Genomic DNA, 19861 nt, shown 5'->3' with positions numbered 1-19861 from the left:
CAACCCTGCGGATATCAGAAGTTTGTAATTTTTTTAAACGATGGTTTCCTGGAAAGTGGCAGGAAAGTGTCTTATTCTAGCCAAATCAGCATGTTGGGGTGATTTCATAACCCAGAGGGGCCAAGTGTGTCGAGCTGGGCAAGGCCCGTTGGTTCTGCCTTGCACAAAGGCATTGTGGGTTGGTGCAGAAGCATCCACAGCCTCTGAGGAGATGGGCTGGGGGCGGGGTGGGCAGAGGCCTCCCGAGGGCTGCAAGGCCCCGGGTAGCTGAGGCCAACACAGGTAGATCCAGCACCATCTTGCCCCACATTCAACATCTTTGCCTCAAAGGCCAGCGCCAGCTGCTCCCTCTGCTGGGAGATCCTCCCTGCAGACTCACCTCGGCGGGGAGCAGGGTGTACGAGTAGAACTGCTTCATCTTCGTCACCAGGTCGTCCGTGGAGAACGTCACGTACTCGACGAACTTCCGGTTCAGGAGGAACCAGTCAGAGCCGCCATCCACCGCGATGCCCTCCGGGATCCGCCGATCCCCCAGGCGCCACATGTGGGCGTCGCACTCCAGGAAGAGCCGGTCCAGGCCCTGCTTCCGGATGAACCTGGGTGAGACAGAGTAGCCCTTAGCTCAAAAGTGTCCTCAGGGAGAGAGCTTCCCCCGGGGCGAAGGAAAAGGACTGGGCTGCAGCAGGGCTGGGCTGACTGAGCGCGCACGGCACGCCAGTGACCCAGCCAGGCTCTGTGCAGTTTCTCTCCTGTCCCTCACTAGGGAGGCAGGTGCTGTGATGGCCCCACTTTACAGATGAGGCCACCAAAGCTTGGACAGCTTCAGGGACTCGCCCAGCACGGTCAGAAGGCAATGACCACCCATTTCACCATCTTCCTTTCTGGAGAACTTTAAAAACAATTATTAATTTCAAAGGCACAGGAAGAGGGACGGTAGAGAGGTAGAGGGTGACCTATCTGCTGGTTCATTCCTCAAGTGATTGCAATAGCTGGGGCTGTGCCAGGCTGCAGCCAGGAGTCTCTAGAGAGCTTCTGAAACAACTTTTCTATGCCCTGGAGGCCTAGGCAGTCTGTGAATGTAGTGCGATCCCTCGTGTAGGAACAAAACTCTTAAATGCACACAGTAAAACATAAAAGGTTATAAAATGCTCCAAACCCCACCAAACTCAAAAGTTACTCAACAGCAATACATGTACTTCTTGATTCACACATTCTATACAAAATTATGAATTTTTTTTTTATTTTTTAAAAGCTTGTTTTTGACAGGCAGAGTTAGACAGTGAGAGAGAGAGAGAGAGACAGAGACAAAGGTCTTCTTTCTGTTGGTTCACCCCCCAAATGGCCGCTACGGCCGGTGTGCTGTGCTGATCTGAAGCCAGAAGCCAGGTGCTTCCTCCTGGTCTCCCATACGGGTGCAAGGCCCAAGCACTTGGGCCATCCTCCACTGCCCTCCCTGGCCACAGCAGAGAGCTGGACCAGAAAAGGAGCAACCGGGACAGAACCCAGCACCCCGACCTGGACTAGAACCCGGGGTGCTGGCGCCTCAGGCGGAGGATTAGCCTAGTGAGCCGTGGCGCTGGCCAAAAGATTTTTATTTATTTGAGAGGCAGAGTTACAAACAGAGGGAGAGACAGAGAGACATCTTCCATCCACTGACTCACTCCCCAAATGGCTTTGCCATCTTCCACTGCTTTCCCAGGCTACAAGCAGGGAGCTGGATTGTAGGAGGAGCAGCTGGGACATGAACCAGTGCCCATATGGGATGCCAGTGCTGTAGGTGGAGGCTTAGCCTACTTACTACGCTACAGTACCAGCCACTGAAATAGTTTTTTGAAAACATCAAATGTATGATAATTTATGTGCATGTCAATGTATTAAAAAACAAGATGTCAAAGAAGGTCTAATAACTATTGTAATTCTGAAGAAGCACAAACAGTGTGTTTCGCTATCTGAAGGAACTACAATGTGAAATGAAAATATCTGATTCTCCTTGCTGACAAAGTCAGTGCTAACTGCTAACGCTGCTGTGGCTTGGCACTTACATTCAGATATGATTTCAGTTAGAATCTGGTGAAAATAAAGATACACTTTCCTTCCCATCCAAGGTCATAGATGCCTTGAGTTCTCCCCATGACCTCAGGTTAATAACTCCTACATTAGCAATTATCTACGTAATCATTTCATTTAGGGTTTTGCAAGGCAGGCTGTGCAGTGGCCAAGCTGGCGTATCCTATGTGGTAGCTGCAGAAATCAAAGCTGTCTGGGTCACAGAGATGGTGAAGCGGGTGAGCTGGGAGGGCGGACAGGGGCAGACCCAGGGCTCTGGTTCAGACTCTGAGGTTCATTTGCAGTGAGCGTTCACTGAACACCTACCATGTCAGTCATTGTGCTGGTCTCTGGTGGGGGTTAAAGAGAAGGATGACTTGTGTTCCTAAGGAGCTAGTTATCTAGTTGGGAGCTAACAGTCTAGAAGTCTCCCAACCTGGGAATCTCTGCTCTTCAGCCTGCTGTTTATGTATGTTTAGAATCCTGGATTTTGCAAACTCCTATAAATTCACTTGTATGAATGTTTCTCTGCAGTGACATCACCATAACTTTCCTGTTCCATCTGCCCACTACTGTGCACAGCCTTCTGGTCCAGGCTTTTGGACATACCTGGAAGGATCTACCCCTTCCTCCCAGCTCATTTCCCACTAATTAGCTCCAATTTATCAATCAGATTGTACTTGAAAACTTAACTCCTCCAGTCTTACACTGTTGTAGTTCTTTGCCACAATCACTTTTACCACCATCTCTATCACCACCAACATCTTTATCATCACCATGGTCAACCACCTTCATCATCACAACCTTCATCAGCATCACCACCATCTTCATTGTACCACCACCACCACCACCACCACCACCACCACCACCACCATTCACAAACTGCCAAGCCATCCAGGGTATTGAAAGGTTATTTTGGGGCTGGCTCTGTGGCACAGTAGGTTAATCCCCCGCCTGCAGCACCGACATCCCATATGGGTGCCAGGTGTAGTCCCAGCTGCTCCTCTTCCAATCCAGCTCTCTGCTATGGCCTGGGAAAGCAGTAGAAGATGGCCCAAGTGCCTGGGCTCCTGCACCTGCATGGGAGACTGGGAAGAAGCTCCTGGCTCCTGGCTTCGATCGGCACAGCTCTAGCTGTTGTGACCATTTAGGGAGTGAACCAACAGAAGGAAGACCTCTCTCTCTGTCTCTCCATCTGTCTGTAACTTTACCTCTCAAATAAATAAATAAAATCTTTTTTTTTTTTAAAAGAAAGGTTACCTCAGAACTTCTATAGTCTCCTGGCTCTGGTGTCACCCAGCCCTGGCTGTTGCAGTCATTTGGGGAGTGAAACAGCAGACAGATCACCCTCTGTCTCTGGACATTGGTTACTCATTGAAGAGAATGATGTAATACATGATGGAGGTGGTGGTGACAACATCCCATTATGAAAAATGGTGAAAGCATTACCATTCCAAGGGACTTGTGCAAATTACCTATTGTAACTCTCATGAAGAACCCAGAGACAGTACTTTTATTAATCCAGTTTTACACACGTGTGGACTCAGTTTGCTATCATACATTTGTGTGCTTCTCTGACTGCCATCTTCTCCAGCAGACTATAAGATTCGTGGGAGCTGGGATTCTTATTTTTGCCCATCACTATGTGTTTGGAACAAAGTAAGTATCCACTGAGTGAATGAATGATTGGGTAAACTCAACTCTTAAACAAGCCAATGCACACCCAACCCTATTGCACTCCCAGCCTTGTACAGTGGAGGACAGCAAACAATACAGACTCCAGACCCTCTTCCCCAAGAACTCAGTCCAACAGAGGAAATGAAATATAGGCACACAGAACCATAGCTTGAAGCAGTTTCAGGGAACATCTAGAAGAATGAGGAACAGAGCAAGGATGTTGTGGGCTTGGTCAGGGATGGCTTCCTGTAGGAGGTGGTGCCAGGGTAGTTGTGAATTTGCATGGAGAAGAGGAAACTGACATTCTTGATACACAGCACAGTCTACCCAAATGCACAGCCTGGAGAGCAGCTCGTGTGGCTTGAGCAGGTGAGTTCTCTGGGCTGGTGACACGGTTTGTGGTGGTCGTATTTTTTAAATGGGGGTGAAAGTCATGCTGATACCCACCAAGCAGTCACTCCCCATCCTCCCTTCCCTCCAGACCATGGGGACTATCCGTCTTCTATCTCTAGGGATTTCCTATTCTGGACATTTCCTATACATGGAACCATACAAGACATGGCCTTTGGCATTTAGCTTTTTATTTATTTTTTATTTTTTATTTTTTATTTTTGACAGGCAGAGTGGACAGTGAGAGAGAGACAGAGAGAAAGGTCTTCTGTTTTGCCGTTGGTTCACCCTCTAATGGCCACCGCGCTGATCCGATGGCAGGAGCCAGGTGCTTATCCTGGTCTCCCATGGGGTGCAGGGCCCAAGTACTTGGGCCATCCTCCACTGCACTCCCTGGCCACAGCAGAGAGCTGGCCTGGAAGAGGGGCAACCAGGACAGAATCCGGCGCCCCAACCGGGACTAGAACCCGGTGTGCCGGCGCCGCAAGGCGGAGGATTAGCCTAGTGAGCCACGGAGCTGGCCTGTAAGGTTTTTTTAAAAGATAACTTTTATAAAAAAAGATTTATTTTACTTATTTGAAAGAGTTATTTATTTGAAAGAAAGAGGGAGAGACAGAGACAGAGATAGAGAGAGAGAGATGTATCTTTCATCCATTGGTTCACTCCCTCAGATGGTCACAATGGCTGGAACTGAGCTGATCTGAAGCCAAGAGCTTTTTCTGGGTCTCCCATGTGAGTGCAGGGGCCCAAGGACTTGGGCCATCTTCTGCTGCTTTCCCAGGCCATAGCAGAGAGCTGGATTAGAAGTGGAGCAGCTGGGACTCAAACTGGTGCCCATATAGGATGCTGGCGCTGCAGGCTGGTGCTTTAACCTACTGCACCACAGCGCCAGCCCCTCTATAAGATTTTTGACGGGGTCACTATAAGCCTAGAGATGCTGGTGGCCTCTTAGAGCAACACTAGCAAAAGCCAGCGTGACAGTGAGAATTAAGGGTACTGATGCTGGACATGGTCTTGCCCTGCTGGTCACACCGAATCCCTCCCACTGGGCCTCTCACAAATCCAGTGGCATCTGCTCAGGGGAATTGTCTGCCACCTCATTAGTACACCCACATCTCTAGCACTTTCCCCTGCATGAGCAGTGGACCTGCTCCTGGAAGTTGGTTACACACTGGAGATAATGATGTAATACATTTAAGTCTTAGCAAAATTGATGATGGTGTAACAAGATAGTGATGGCGGGATGATGCTGGAGAACCGACTTCATTAGGCTGAAATTGGCTTTTTGTCTCAGAGCAGGGCTGCTTTACCTGCAACAATATGGGAGAGTTTGAATGGCAGGGAAGGGTCCTCTCTGACTCTTAGTTTCCCCCTTAGTAAAATGACAAAGTCGGGCCAGGCCTGGGTTATAAGGTCAGGGGTCAGCGGGATAGCGGAAGTGTATGAAGGCAGCTGAATACAACATTCTATACGTCACTCTGTTACACCCCCCAGGAAGGGGGTTTGGGGCCCCATGGGAGCCCACTTTTCCAAGGACAGACAGAGGACATACACACAATGGCAGCACCAACCAGAACCAACCAGAAGACCCAGCTGTCAAAGTCCCCAGTCTTGGTCTCTCCCTAACACATCTTTTCAAATGTGTAAAATCTGAGCTCAACAGCGAGGCCGTGTTCATGTTATGGTCATAACACCACCCTATTGGAACCCAACGCAGCTCTAACAGGGCCACTAAAGGAAACCCCTGTGTCTAGGAAAACAAAATCTATTTTGATGCTGGCTGGTGATAAATATAAATGATGCCCACTCAGTGCACTTACTCATGCTTAAAACTTTATCCTTTCGATAATTTATAAAAAAAAAAAAAACCTACATGGAAAACAGAAAATAGACTATTCAGGAGAAAGGAGGAAGAGACCAGGTGAGAGGACTAGCAAAATTCTTCTTGCCCTTGATCAGCATTCTGATTTCATGTTCCATTATATGGGATAATGTCACTGTCTTGCAATTTTAATGTGATGTCCCAGACCATAATATTCAAATACAATATTTATGCAGTCAATCTTCAAAATGAAATATTCATGGCATTGGGATATTGGTGGCTGTATTTACTGTGGTCAAAAACTGATATGCTGCAAATATAGGCTTTAGTTAATTATGGGTTAATGGAGACAACCAATTCCCCAGGTCTCAGAAATGTTCCTGGGGACACAGGAGCTACTGGGGACTGAGATTTAGTCTGGGAGAAGGGACTGAGTCTGGGTGTTGACCATGAGGAAAAGAGTTGGTTGGGGGCCGGCGCCGTGGTTCACTTTGTTAATCCTCCGCCTGCGACACCGACATCCCATATGGGCACCGGGTTCTAGTCCTGGTTGCTCCTCTTCCAGTCCAGCTCTCTGCTGTGGCCCAGGAGGACAGTGGAGGATGGCCCAAGTGCTTGGGCCCCTGCACCTGCATGGGGAGACCAGGAGGAAGCTCCTGACTCCTGGCTTCAGATCAGTCCAACTCCAGCTGTTGCAGCCATTTGGGGAGTGAACCAGCAGATGGATGACCCTTCTCTCTGTCTCTCCCTTGCTCTGTCTGTAACTCTATCTTTCAAATAAATAAATCTTAAAGAAAGTACCTGTGATACTTAAAAATGATATTTGGAAAGGCAGATGGTGAGGACATTTCCCAATTCAGTGAATTCCCTGGCTACAGTCTCAGCATAGTCATCAAGTGTAGAATTTTCCAGAACTGACTTCCTCCTTTATAGGTTCTAAAAGAAATAAATTACCCTCTAGGATGTTTTGGCCAGGAGGAATCTCAGTACCAGGTAATATAGCTAATCCTCCAGACAAATCAGAACAAAAGAAAAAAGACCCGAGATCCAGAGAGGGTGAATGATACATGCAAAGTCACACAGTCCAGAACCTAATCTCCCCTCCTTCTGTTTGGTGTTTGGTAATCCCAGATTACTCCTCTGGCATAAGCACAGCCTAAAGATTTTTAGTAAAAACACTGAAGTCATGCAATCAGCAGGAAAACCCACAGTGGATGAAAGCAGCCAGCAGTGTGTACAGGACCTCACCCTACAGACAGATGATGAACAAGCCAGGCCAGGACTCTGGAATCAGATTACTCAATGCAAGTCCCATGGCTGCTATTTACCTTAGTCAATCCTCATCACATGAATCACGTGGCACTTCCAATTCTCATGTGGAAAATAGTGATCCCAATAATACCTATTCCATCCCCCAGAAGTGATGTGAAGGTTTAAGTGAGACTATCCATGGTGAGCACCCCACAAATGTCCAAGATGCTCTAGCAAGTTGGAAATGTTACACTCCTCTTTCTTGTTCTCTCTTGAGAGATCTGGTAGACAGGTACATAGGGCACCCCCAGGGCAAAGGAGAAACCTATATTCTAACAAGCAATGATATTTCAGCACCAAGGACAGGGCCCAAAGTCCCCTACAGGCGCTCCATCTCTTGTGATTATTTTTAAGCAACAGCAATAACTCTGGTGGTGGGGGTGATGAGTGACACGGCCTCCCTTCTAATTCTGTCCAACTCTCATGAGCACGAAACCCTGTTGTCTTTCCAAGCCTTGAGCCTTCAAGGATTCAGCTCAATGAGTTTTCAGTTTGGCAGCCCTACAGGGTCCCTGTTGGTCATTTCTGTCAGGCTCAGGTGGGCTGTGCCCCTTCTGACTTGGGCTGGAATTAGGTGTTATGTGTCTGCTCTGCAAGAGAAGGAAGAGCAAGGTGTGCTTGGGCCTGCATGCATTCAGCAGCTCTAGAAAGCACCTCCCACATTCCAGATGCAGTCTATGCACTGACAGTATGGTGGTATATAACCATTCTTGCTTTTCTCTCACTTCACTCATTTGACAGGAGACAAACAATGACAGCTACCATTGATGGAGCACACACTACATTCTAGAACCTGTTCCACATAGCAACTGTACATTTGCTCATTGAGTCTTTCACAATTGAAGGAACAGAACCATAGGGAAGCAAAATAATTTTCCTGCTGGTATTATGGCACAGCAGGTAAAGCTGCCACCTGCAGTGCCGGCATTCCATATGGGTGCTGGTTCGAGTCCTGGCTGTTCCTCTTTTGATCCAGCTCTCTGCTATGGCCTGGGAAAGCAGTGGAAAGATGGCGCAAGAGCTTGGGCCCCTGTACCCATGTGGAGACCTGGAAGAATCTCCTAGCTCCTGGCTTTGGATCAGCCCAGCTCTGGCCATTGGGCCATTTGGGAGTGAACCAGCAGATGAAAGACCTCTCTCTCTCTCTCTCTCTCTGCCTCTCTCTAACTCTGCCTTTCAAATAAATAAATACACAAATAAAATAATTTTCCCAAGGCCACACAGTTAGTTAGGGGTAAGGATGGCATCGATATCTTAGTAGTCAGGCTCCAGATGCCACAAGTTATAATACTGCTGCAATAAAGAGAGAAGACACGAAGAAATACAAAACACAAATCTGTAGTTAGGTGTTAATACACGTGCTATAAGAAAACGCAGCAAGCGATGGCAGGAAGTAGAGAGACGGACACTGAATTAGTGAAGACTGCTGGGAAGACTTTCCCTGAGCGGGTGGCACTGAAGCCAGATAAACGGAAGAGCAGGAACTGATCTTCTGAAGAGTCGAGCGGGGTGAGTGACAGAAAGCTTGTGCAGAAGTCCGCGTGACTGAAAAGAGACTATGGTGGCTGAAATGCAAGAGCTACAAGGAAATGCTCGTGCTACCATCTCACTTCAGAGCAGATCGACCTCAGGAGAGGTAGGCTGTGATGAGGCTGGGAGAAGGGACACGTTGTTCATGCACGTGGCCTGGGTATGGAGGAAAGCTCCATGGTGGACAGCGCTGGGTGGTTAGTGCAGCCCAGTGCTTATAAGAATCGGGATTCTGCAGCCACACTGTCAAGTCTGCTTCCCCACTTATGAACTGTGTTGTTTAATCTCTCTAGCCTCAGCCTCCCCATCTCGAAAATGGGCACAATAATTACTATCCTTACATCCTGGGGTTATGGTGAGAACTGAAACAGTGAATTTCTGTAAGGCATTTAAGACGGTCCCTGGCACATGGGAGAACCTCCATGTGTAACTGCTATTACTGCACAATGTGGGGAAAGCCAACTTGAGCTCACCATTCAGAGAGAGAAGAAAAAGAAGCCCAGGCAGGAATGCAGAGTCACAGCCCGAATCTTGGAGCCTGGGGTGCCCAGGCTTGGAGGCTCCTGGTCTTCACAGAGCTCAGAGTCCTTGTTCAGCTTGTACCTCCATGCGTCTACATTTCTGCTGGGGGTTAATGGGTTTTCCACATTGCACGTATTTTTAAAAACAAGGTTTATGTCTCTTTGTTTTCATTATAGAAACACTGCATGCCTTCATAGGCTTAGGAAAAAAAATGCAAAGATCATACTCTGCCTTTCAGAGATGACACCATGAACATATTTTTGAGTCTTTTGTCTAACTCCCATGCATGATGTTTTAAAAATATCAGTAAAAGGAAAATTGCGAAGTTGACCTGAAACCATAGGCTGAGGCCGAGAGAGAGAGAGGGTGCTTGTGTGTGTGGTTCTGCATGGGTGCTGGCACAGGCTAAGCTTTATTATGACGTGGCTGCCATGACTGGATTAAACAAAGTGAACATGCAGTGATAAATGTGCCGGTCTGGTTTAAGGAAAGCAGAAGGGAAATGCAATCTGCTTTCTCTATTGGAGATGGGATATTAATTATCTCCTCACATCAGTCATGGTGCTGCAAGTCGGCCAGGGGGAGCGCCCCTCCCTCCATAAGCAGGTTGGCACCAAAGTGCCTCCTGGGAACAGATTTGCCTGGGAGAGGTTCCCGGCCAGGCCCTCGAGGGGTATGCCAAGTTTTAGTTAAACAGTTGCCTGTTTACACATCAAGGGAGGTTTGAGGATTAGTTCAATGTCAAAGAAGGGAGCTGCTGATGCTGCTCAGATGCCACTGTGGCTCCCAGGGCGGGAGTGGCTGCCTACAGCAGGTGCAGTCCTGGCCAGAGAATGGAGAAACCTCTTTATGCTACTTCTCACCTTATCTGCCCTTGCTGCCTCCCTACCTAGACTTCTTACACAAGGCCGGTCATTTCTCTCACAGACGCCAAAGCTGTTTGTTAAAGTGCTCATCAGTTGTGTCTCATCTTCAAGATTCTTTTCATTTCTTCTTCCATCATCATCATCATCACCACTGTCACCACCACCACCACTGTTACCAACTTCACAGGCACAATGAAATGTTCCAAGCGCTTATCCCTCTAAGGCCTCATGTAATGCTCGCCACAACTCTACAGCGTTGGTGTTGTTATCACTATTCCCATTTTACAGGCGAAGAAACTGATAGTTGAGGTCACACACCCAGTGGGTGCTCAGAGGTTGTGGAGTCCTGAGAGTCCAGCCCCAGAGCCTGAATTCTTAAGCCCTCGGCTATGTGCTTGATACAGCATCTGCAGGGGAGCCCCTTAAGAGTTATCGTGATGCCCACTGAAAACAACGTCTATTTCTTCAACTCAGCCTTATTGTAAGCATGCGATCCATACACTCATGGCTAGATGGGATAATTCCACATGCCTACTGATGCACCGGCGATCAATACCTAACGTCCCCTGCATGCCCATTTACAAATGACCAGAAAGAGCGTCACGTCACTGGTGGTTCATGGATACACTTTGGAAAATGCTGACTCTAGGATGTAGGGGAAGGACCTGTCCTTACTGTTGTGAAAAAAAATTCTGTTTGAAGTTAGCAGGATTTTGCTCTTTGATCAGTGCACCCCAAGAATGTAAAAGTTCAGGGTCTCTGAAATGCGCTCACTGACCATGCGGTACCAGAAGAACATGAGCCTTAAAGTCAAACCAAACCAGGGTCCAGTTCCAGCTCTGTTGTCCAATACCCATGTGACCGTGAACAAGGTAAAGCAACTCCCCGTATCTGTTACTCTCATTTCTAAAATGAGGTAACACCTGCCAACTAGGCTGATGGGAGATAATGGACTTGAACGCTCTTGGCTGCTCAGCCCAGTGCCTTCTTGCGGCCAGTGAGGATGTGAAATCCCCCCAAACCCATCACTGCCTGGATTGTGTAAATGGGGAAACTGAGACATGGCCAGTTGAACCCATTTGCTGCAGCTCCCTGGTCGCTGCATGGTGGAAGTGACCTTTGACATGGGTGGCTGGACTGCAGCCTGATCTACGTTCTTGCCCCAGTGTGGGTGTGACCACTGGGTTCCTGGTGACCATGAATGAGCTGAAAAACATCTCTAATGCCCATGAGTGAGGACCAGGAGCTCCTGGGGCCATCTCCAAAGACCTGCTTCCTCAGGCTGAGGGTGAACCTTAGTGCACCTGCGTCTGGTAGCTTTGCTCCTGTTCTCGGGGAAAATGATGCCCGTGCTGCATGTCTGTCAATATATCCGGTTACTTTATTTTTGGAGGGAAGCAAGGAGAAACAGTGAACACAACACTCCCCTTCATTTAATTACAGGAACAGTCAGGACCAATTTGGCAGCGATTAAAATCCTAGTTTGCCTTTATACCATCTTTTCACAGCGGGAGCTGGAAGTCCAAATTGGCTGCCGAAGGCTGCAGATGAGGACAGAAGGTCAGCATTTCCATTAGGAGTCACGTGGACCTGCAAACCCAGGCACCCTGTGGCCCATTTTCTATCTCACTGTTTGCTTTCGTCCCTCCCCATCTCTCTGCCTTTCAAGTCCTCTCTGCTTTTGTCACCTCCTCTTTTGTAGGGGTTGTTTCTGTTCCAGAAACACGGAACAGCAGAGAGGGAAGGGGCTTTGGAGATCATCTCGTTTAACCTCTTTATTGAGAAAATAAAGCTCAGAGAAGCCACACAACCACCTCGTGCGTTGGCAGAGAGCCGGGCTGGAGCACAAAGAGGCTGAATCATGCAGGAGCCAGGCCTGGACTCTGGACACACTCACCGGGCGTGGGCCCTGGCGCTGCCCTAGCTGTGTTAGCTCAAGCAGCTTGCCTCACTTCTTTGACTCTCTGTCTGCTTAGTGGTAAAATGGGGCTAATAAGTTGCCCAGAGTTGGTACCTGGTGTCAGAAAACTAAGCTGACACAGGGAAACGGAACAAATAGAGTCTGGGTTTGCTGTTAACATTGGAGCTGCTTGACTCAGCCACACCTGAAGCCAGTCCCTAAAACCTTCCTTATCCTTAGCTGGTTTGAACTGGCTTTCTGTCATTTCCCATCAAAAGAGGTCTTTCTAACACACCACCGGGGAGGGAACCAGAGATAAGCCATGGCTGGTTCTGCATGCTTGGGAGAGACGATGGGAGACTGGGCTAGCTGAGGCTTGGCAGGTAGCAGACCTGAGCTACCCGAGAGGAGAGCATAGAGGATGATGGTTCATTGGCTTCTTCTGCTATTAAATTAATGCTAAATTACCACCCTTTATTCATGTAAATGGGAGAATCCAAGTGGGGGCTCGAGTGTTGGAAGTTGTGACCTTGTCTGTCCAGAGAGCTCTGGGTTTGGGGGTTGTGGAAGGAGGTACAAGTAGCAATTCCTCAGCCTGTGCCTTTGTCCTGTGCCATGTGGGTACCACCTGCCACCTGCCAACTACTGATTCCCATCAATGACACAGGATGGACTCCAATGCCCAGAGTCACAACGCAGGCCCACGCACCTTCAACAAGGGCACTTCAGAGTATCTGCGGAGGATGGCGTCAAAAGATACATTTACTTTGGTGCAAAACACTTTTGAAATCCATGCATATAAGGACCTTCAAAGAGTTCATGGAAAATGCTTGTTATGAAAAACTATGCATTCATTTCAAAACGTTTTGCATCAATATAAACTTATCTTTTAATGTGACTTTCCATGAACTTCCTAAAATTCCCCTGTATTTCTTTCTCCTGCTAGCAACATTTTAGTCCTATGCTTATTGCGACAACGACATTAGCGTCCTCTTCATGAACACGGGCATTCACTCTACCAAATGCTTGATATGCAACCTCTCTTTAATCTTCCCAACAATCCCATGAGTGTCAGTTTACTCATATTTCCGTCATACAGCTAAGGGAACAGGTTCAGACAGGTTAAGTCACCAGCTAACGCAGCACAGGGAGGACATAGTAAATCTAACCCAGGAGGTGTAACCTCGAAGTCCATGCTTTTAACTCGTGCTAGCCACAGTTCTAAGCACAGTGTCTGAGCGACAGATCAGAGGGACTAAACACTGACTAGGCTGTAGCACTGACTCTGGGGTGGATGGAGTTAGACACAAGCTGATACATTGAAGACGAGAGCCTTTCTCGTGATACAAATCGTGTCCTGGAGCCTACCTGGAGGGGCAGAAATATCTGACATCTCATCACCTCTACAGGATCCTGCTCAGTCCCACTCTGTCCCCACGGCTTGAGGACCAGAAAGACCCGCGTTCAAATTCTAGCCGTTGTCCAGCTATGTGATCTTGGGGAAAAACCATCTGGACTCCTGAAACTTCCCTTTTATCTCCCAACAAATGGGAATAATAATTCCTCCCGACGCATTGGTGGCTGTGGGTATGGCATTGGCTCTTGTATGAAATGGGCCAAAGGGCTCGTGGAGTGATGGGTACTCAGTAGGAGCACAACACACGGGCTGTTACCCTTGTCTTCCTGGCCAGGCTGCTCTGCTGTGGTAATATGTGCTAATTTAAAGAGCATATTCAAGTCCAATGTCTGCTTTTAAACTGGGGGAGGCAGGCTGTGAGTAGGACAGCAAGAATCTACACACAGCCAGCCGAAGGCAATCAGAGCGAAAATTCAGGAAAGTGACATGACAGGAGGACTCGGGGCGACTTCTTGGAAATGAAGTTCACTGTTTGCTTTCGTCCCCATCCCCCGCTGTGCATAACTGGGTAAACTGAGTCAGGGAGGGAGGGAGAGGGAAAGAAAAACTGAAAAACCACCTTGAGGGCCGAGCAAAGCACAGGGCAAGCTGAAAGTATCCTACGAGCTGCACGTTAAGCTCCCAGTTCAAGGCTGGAATTCAGATCTCCCCTATAGGGGGCGCTCAAGACTGTATTGCTTTTAACTGGGCTCCGCTCAGTGCTGGAACTTAGTGGTTTCTGCTGCTTCTAATCTCTGCTGATGTCCTGAGCGGACGTGAAGCAGAGGGGAGGACCAGGGCTGCGAGCTGGGCTCCTGGGTTCGAGTCTGTTGACACGAGATTCTTGTAAATGCTATGCCAGGACGTGGTCTTGTTTGCTGCTGGAACAGTGCCTGGCACTCAGCAAACACTTGTTGAATAACTGGCTGACTGAATGAATGACCTTGGGAATACCAGCTGGACTGCGAACCTCAGTCTTCCCACCAATTAAATGGGAATTCACAGCTGCCTTCGTCAAAGGGTTAGATAATGGACTAATAAAAGTGCATGGGGCTAAAAGAGACATAGATGCCTAAGACATTATGAAATATGTAGTGGCCAGTGCTGTGGTGCAGCGGGTAAAGCCACCTCCTGCAGTGCCAGCATCCCAGGTAGGCACTGATTCTAGTCCTGGCTGCTCCACTTCCGATCCAGCTCTCTGCTATGGCCTGGGAAAGCAGTAGAAGATGGCCCAAGTCCTTGGGTCCCTGTACCCACGTGAGAGATTTGGAAGAAGCTCCTGGCTCCTGACTTCAAATCAGTGCAGCTCTGGCCACTGTGGCCATCTGGGGAATGAACCAGCGGATAGAAGACCTCTTTCTCTCTCTGCCTCTGCCTCTTTGCAACTCTGCCTTTCAAATAAATACATAATCTTAAAAAAAAAGAAACACATAGATGCCTATGACATTATGAGAGACATAGATGCCTATAACATTATGAGATACGTAGATGCCTATGACATTATGAGATATATCCACTCTCCCCCTGTCCACAGCCGACAAGAGGGGCTACTGCAGTGTCTAAATGCACATGGCCACGGCCTGTCATGCCAGGCCCTCCTCCCATCCTCCACCTTTCTCTAGTGGCATCAAACCAGCCAAGAAGGAGGCCACCAAGTGATCACTCAACACTTCCCATTTCTGCTTTGCACAGAGGTAGGGGGTGATACACTACCTTGCATTGTCCCGGCCGTGCGACTTCAAGAAATTCATATCTCGGTATCGGGAGAGAAATGCCACCAGCTGGTCGTTCGTCCTGTGGAAACAAACCAAGAAGAAGGTCAGGGTCCTCGCGAGACCACAGGGACCTGGAGTCCCAGCTCCCTGTGTCATGGAAACCAGGCTTCCCTCTCTGTGTCCTGCCTGAATCGCCTTTGCTGATCACAACACTCGGGCTGATAAGGCATCTTCTTTATGTGTCGCCATCCCCATATGACAAAGGACTGCTTGGATTTTTTTTTTTTTTCTCATGGGCTGTGTTTGACCAGGAACTCTTGAGAGCAAGCCAAACATCTTACATGTTTTGGCATCTCCAGTGGCTAGCCCTGGGCTTGGCAAACAGGAGGTCGCCAGTGCACAGCCCAAATGTCAAATACATAGCAACCTCAGAGTCTTTGCACTTGCTTGTTCCTGGGAAACTCTGCCCTGTGTTTCTCCATCCTTGGCCTGTTCTTGTCATCTGCATCTCCTTTCAAATGTCAACTTATCGAAGAGGCTTTTTTAGGTCACTCAGGGGGAAACCTGCACTTCTCCTCCCCTCCCCTCCCCCAATAACAGCAGTTTCTTCATAATTTTCATAATTTTCTTTTACCACCCGAGAGCCACCGAACTTGCTTATGTTGCCACATAAGCTTCTTTGACGGAACCTAGTCAGGCCCATCCACAACTGGCGCACAGTAGGAGCTGCATTAATGTTTGTTGAATGACTGAATGAACGCAAGTCTGAACTGACTCCTTCAAATATACTCTGAGCAGCGAATTCATCAATGAAGCCATGCACCGGGTCCTCAGGAACCACTGGGCTACTGACTGTGAGAGCTTTAAAAAATATGAAGTACGATACAAGTGGCGGACATCGTTCCCGGCGTTGTTAGCCCAGATGTATCGCCATCAATCTTGGGACTAGCAGTGCAGTCACAGCTAATCAGCTTGTGCGTACACTGTGACAGTATTTTAAAAGGCAGTCACACAGGTCCCATCTGCCAGCATCAGTCGCCTCTTCGCTGAATAAACCCCAACAGGTAAACGGGGCCTGATGTGACAGCTCCTTACTGGAAAGGGTTAACCACTGTTTCCAACTGGGAGAATCAGTGGAGGCGGTGGAAAGGGAGAGCACCCCTGGGAATCCGATGCAGGCTAGACTTCTGAGAAATGGGAATGAGACCGTGCCTGGGATCCGGAAGTAAAAAGTTCTGGGGACAGACTCCAGCTGCACGGCTAAGCCAGCTGTGTATCCAAGGAGAAGTCATTTAACCTCCCTGAACGGTGGCCTGCTCTAAACTCAGAGAATTAAACCTGCACAGCACAGAGCAGGCCCCTCATCTACAGAACAGGCAGCCGCGCGCTTTGAGAGCCCACACAAGGCTGTTCTCTCTCCTCCCAGCGCCGCCTCCTCCCTCACTTCCCGCGTCTCTGCAGTCTCGCCACCCAGAGCCCCCTGCTCTCTCATTGGATGGCTCATGTTGACCAACTCATAATTCCAGCGGAGGGGGCGCAGAGCCGTGGCTGCCGCATAGCCGAGGCCCCATCCTGTGGCTGAAATAAACACTGACCCCAGCCCAGCCGCTGCGGGCGGCAGACACCATAGGAACCCGGGTGTCAGCAGCGAGGCAAATCCAGGCGCACGCACCAAGCCCAGCCCCGCCGGTGTGCGGTGTGCGCACGGAGGTGGTGCCACGTGTCCGCGAGCCCCACCGTGCGCCCCCGGGCCCCAGACCCAGGTACCTGGAGCTTGGGAGGCCCGGCAGCTAGAAGGGGAAACGAAACCAGCCAGTGCTGAGCGCCCATGAAGGGGCCCCTCCGCCCGCCTGTCTCAGCTCAGCCACTCTGTGCGACAGTTCATTATTGTCGTCCTGATGAATGCGGGACAAGTTAACCTCTGAATGAGGCCCGGGCAGCAGGAATAATGCAGAAGGGAGGATTGAAGGGGCCAGGACCGGGGCTCCCAGGGCCCCCCCTGGGTCAGGCGCTGCAGCTCCATTTGGCAACCCCAGAAAGCGCCTTTCAGGGCCGTGAGCTGGGGCCATTTTCGCATTTCTCGCTTCACCGAGCCCCCATCTGACAGGGATGAATAGGCATTTAGCGAATTTACTTAGCAATGCTTCCACATGAAATCGTCTCAAAAGATGACATTTTGGGGGAGGGAGGGAGGTTGGGGGGGCAGTGGTTTCCAGGCTCAGAGCTCGTGGATAAAGACACTTTGCAAAGCTAAGTGCTGTGTGCACTGTAAGGGATTTTTGCTGGAGGGGTTGCATGGGTGGGGCTGGGGGACCACTGTCTACCCCCCATGCTCCAGGAGCCCCGGGCCCCTGGCTCACCCTCTGTGTAAAGTGTCTGCTCTAAATGCCAACGCCTGTCTCCCCAGCCCTTCTCCGAGGGAGAGGGAATTCGGCTGGGGACCAAGTTTTCCCATTGTTGCTTTCAGACGCCTGTCGATAATTGCCTACATAATATTTAGTTCTCTCCAGATAATTAACAGCTTGCGAATATGTTGACATTTTACCCCGTTCCTGGCTCTCGCGCGTGCTCTCCCAGCCGCACACATTTCTCCCTCCTCCTTTCAGGAGGCAGCCATTGGCCAAGTGGCTCCCGGAGTGCATCCTTGGTGTCTGTCTCTCCATCAGCTTCCTCGTACCCTTTTCTCCTGTGATTAGGAGTCACGTCTCTTCGTCTACTTCCTGATGGGAACTGGGGTCTGAGGTCCGCTGCTGCGGCTATCAGAGCCGCCGAGAAATCCATTGTGAAATAAATAACTCAGGAACGAAGGCTGAAAACGAACTTCCTGGGAACCGTATGGGGATTCTGGTTGAATGCAAATATAAATGAGTAACAACATAAGCTCTCAGACCACAGCCCTTTAGTGAGTGAACATCGCGTCCTAGGCCCTGGGGAAGACTTCTGTCCGATTTCCCTGCACTTGATATTCACAAAGATGATTTTGACTTCAAGCTGCATTCCCATTTTAAAGATGGGTGGCTGAGACTCAGGGATAGCACAGAACCAGGACAGGAACCCAGTCACACATGTCGTGGCCAGCGCTCTCCACCATGGGGCTGCTTTGGAAAGTGATGGAGAGTGAATGAGTGGGTGAGTGACTTCCACCCCAGGTGCAGAACAGTGGCAGGTGCTCTGATGTCTCCCTGCTCACAGCCTGGTGTGCAGCCTCGGCTCGCTGTGCACAGACGTGCAGCATCTCAGGCCCCGCCCAAGAGCTACTGTGTTCCTCTGCCTTTGAATGAGATTCCCAGGGGCCCAGAGGCACTGCTATATGTCAGGTATGCGTAGAGAGGATCAAGTCTCTTCCTCCCATCTTCACGGGCACCCTGCAGGCTCTTTAGAAAAGCCCAGACTTGGCCTTGGAATAGGTTACTTTTACCTTCACAAGCCTGTGCTGTTCGGAGTACTAAGTTAACTCATGCATGGTAGGACCTGTGCAGTAGCACCTAGCATAGCATGAGCCCTTGAAAAACATTAGCTATTATTTCATAGCATCAATGACTGTCATCTGGAACATCAGAATCTGAAGACATTTTGAACTGGGGAAAGCAGTGAAAAGATCCAACCTGATCTGAACACAAGACCTGCAGGGCCGGCGCTGCGGCTCACTAGGCTAATCCTCCACCTGCAGCGCCAGCACACCGGGTTCTAGTCCCGGTTGGGGCACTGGATTCTGTCCCAGTCGCTCCTCTTCCTCTCCAGCTCTCTGCTGTGGCCTGGGAGTGCAGTGGAGGATGGCCCAGGTCCTTGGACCCTGCACCCACATGGGAGACCAGGAGAAGCACCTGGCTCCTGGCTTCGGATCAGCATGGTGCACTGGCTGCAGCAGCCATTGGAGGGTGAACCGGCGGAAAAAGGAAGACCTTTCTCTCTGTCTCTCTCACTGTCCACTCTACCTGTCAAAACAAAACAAAACAAAAGACTGCAGAACAGCCTGTAGAATGTGGTGTGGGAAGCAGCCCAGAGTAGGGACTGGCTCTGTGTCTCCCAGCCGGTACCAGAGGTAGGCACTGGCTCCCGGAGGGCCGTGGCACCACAGTGTGTCTCTTATGCACGTGTATGTAGTAACTCTGAGCACGAAGACTCACAGAAAGCAGGGCGCACCACTCGCAGGGCCCTCCAGCACCCAGGCACCCTGGCTGTGTGAAGAAGGCACAAAGCGGTGCAGCCAAGCAAGACCTGTCTGCTGGCAGCGGGTGATGGGCGAGAGGGGCCAGGACCTGCCCCGTCTCCGCTATGCAGAAGCTGAACACAGAACCAGCTGTGCTTCTCTGGATCCCTCCCTTCCGGCACTCTTGTTGCCCCGACGCCTTCCCAATGCGGGATGCTGGGAACGGCTCCTGGCCCAAAGGAAGGGCTCAGTCCACACTTGGAAGAAGGGTGGACAGACTCCCTGAAGGCCAAGAATGTGGTTAAGGTCACAGGTTAAGGTCAAGGTTACACACAGGAGTTTTGTGAACATCACGACTCAGGATCTCGCACTGACACTGCTGGGCACACACAGACCGCGGAAGGCACTGGACTGAGCCCTCCTGGACTGCAGTCGGCCAGCCTCTGCGGAGCAGACGAGGTCACGAGGGGCTGTGGAATCGGCAGGTTGAGGGTGGTAGGGATTGAGGCGCTTGTAAACTAAGTTCAGAATGGACC

General features: G+C 49.8%; 1 protein-coding gene across 1 annotated transcript in view; it reads right to left on the bottom strand.

Annotated features, from left to right (window-relative positions):
* XYLT1 (xylosyltransferase 1) overlaps positions 1-19861 on the bottom strand; it is a 335879-nt gene that overhangs the window by 36330 nt on the left and 279688 nt on the right. Inside the window, exons 6-7 of the mRNA XM_070064777.2 lie at positions 15174-15254; positions 380-596 (exon numbers count right to left, since the gene is read on the bottom strand). Coding sequence (XP_069920878.2) covers positions 380-596; positions 15174-15254 — 298 coding nt within the window. The remainder of the gene's footprint in view (positions 1-379; positions 597-15173; positions 15255-19861) is intronic.

Source organism: Oryctolagus cuniculus, chromosome 19 (genome assembly GCF_051225735.1).
Source record: "Oryctolagus cuniculus isolate XC-2025 breed Fujian yellow rabbit chromosome 19, ASM5122573v1, whole genome shotgun sequence".
Taxonomy (NCBI): Eukaryota; Metazoa; Chordata; class Mammalia; order Lagomorpha; family Leporidae; genus Oryctolagus; species Oryctolagus cuniculus.
This window is presented reverse-complemented; position numbering and strand designations above follow the sequence as displayed.